General features: G+C 37.8%; 1 protein-coding gene across 1 annotated transcript; it reads left to right on the plus strand.

Moving 5' to 3' along the window:
- The first annotated feature begins 495 nt into the window (after positions 1-495).
- On the plus strand, positions 496-1,207 carry LOC105138183 (vesicle-associated protein 1-4-like). Its single transcript, XM_011044208.1, has 2 exons — positions 496-989; positions 1,093-1,207. Exons 1-2 carry the CDS (start codon positions 496-498, stop codon positions 1,205-1,207), a joined length of 609 nt encoding a protein of 202 aa, XP_011042510.1.
- Positions 1,208-1,422: the final 215 nt, after the last annotated feature.

Raw genomic sequence — 1,422 nt, forward strand, 5'->3', positions numbered from 1 at the left:
CATTCTTCCTCAAAAGATTCCCTTGTACATGTCAATCCGACAATAGGGCTGGTAATTGAATAAGTTGTCGTCCGTGTACATGCCTTAAAGATTTTAAATATTAAGATCATAACTTATTTGAAGGGTTCAACAGAATTCCCGATTGAAAGCTTATAGATGGTCAAGGGTTTTTATTTGCTTTCATAATCTGTCAAATCAAACACACGGTTATTTGTTGATGTTCAAACCTTTCAAATTCATCAGAAGAAGTAAAACAGTCAACCAAGAATTATAAGGTCCTTTTGAACCACCATGGGAGTTTTTTTTTCTAATTTAAAAAAAAACCCTGTGAATTATAAGGTCCCACAAGTTATTATACACTCTCTATATAAGGGAGATCATACCCACCCTCCTACAACCACGATTCAAACTAGGACGAGAAACAAAGCAGAATTAAGAAACGTTATCTGATCACAGAAGGGATACTCCACAACTATTTTTTTCGTTGCAGAAGCCATGCATCGCTCTTCAATTGTAAACTTCCCACGCCAATTTTTCCGTCAATACCCCTCAATACAGCCGGCGGTTACCAGTCGTGTTGCCAAACCTTGTGATGTGTTCATTAACCATCGAGGGATCGACACCAAGCGCACGGTTGTTACTTTGCTTTATGATCACCTTTTCCGTTTAAACCTACACCCCTTCTTGGACAACAAGAACATGAAGCCAGGAGACAAGTTGTTCGATAATATAAACAGTGCAATAAGGAAATGTAAGGTTGGTGTGACTGTGTTTTCTCCTCGGTATTGCGAGTCATATTTTTGCCTTCATGAACTAGCTCTCATTATGGAGTCAAAGAAGAAGGTTATTCCTATCTTTTGTGACATCAAGCCCTCACAACTTCGAGTTGTGGACGATGGGAAATGTCCCATGGAGGATATCCGGAGGTTTCGCTGGGCACTTGAAGAGGCTAAGTATACTGTAGGGCTCACGTTCGACTCCTTGAAAGGGTAAGGAGCACCGTAACTTTCTTAGTTTGTGTGTGTTGGATTTCAATTTCAGAAATTAAAATTATCTTGTCTTTCTTTTCACATTCTTCCCTGTGTTCTCCAGGAACTGGTCGGAGGTTGTAACAAGTGCGTCGGATATTGTCATTGAAACCTTAGTTGAGATCGAGAGTGAAAAGCAAATGCAGCGCCATAAAAGCACTCCAATATTGCGTGCCTAGTACATGTCTAATTCCTTGAAGATAAAAGCTTCAATGCCACCGAGAGATCGTCCTTCATCAAATTTTTCCTGCCTATTTATCATTCAATTTGTGTTAATAAATTGTAAAATCAATTTTTTCATTTATAAAAATAAATTTTAAACAAATTTCTTTATTTTTTTAGTCAATTGTACTCACTTGATTATCTCTTTGTAATAAGAGCATGGCTTAATGTT

The sequence above is a fragment of the Populus euphratica genome, unplaced genomic scaffold (assembly GCF_000495115.2).
Source record: "Populus euphratica unplaced genomic scaffold, PopEup_1.0 scaffold153.1, whole genome shotgun sequence".
In the NCBI taxonomy this organism is placed as follows: domain Eukaryota; kingdom Viridiplantae; phylum Streptophyta; class Magnoliopsida; order Malpighiales; family Salicaceae; genus Populus; species Populus euphratica.

What these genes read in the sequence shown, in the direction of transcription:
- LOC105138183 (XM_011044208.1), top strand. Translation starts at nt 496, where the DNA reads ATGCATCGCTCTTCAATTGTAAACTTCCCACGCCAATTTTTCCGTCAA. An exon ending in ACGTTCGACTCCTTGAAAGG is followed by an intron (nt 990 to 1,092) that starts GTAAGGAGCACC and finishes TGTGTTCTCCAG; the next exon opens with GAACTGGTCGGAGGTTGTAA.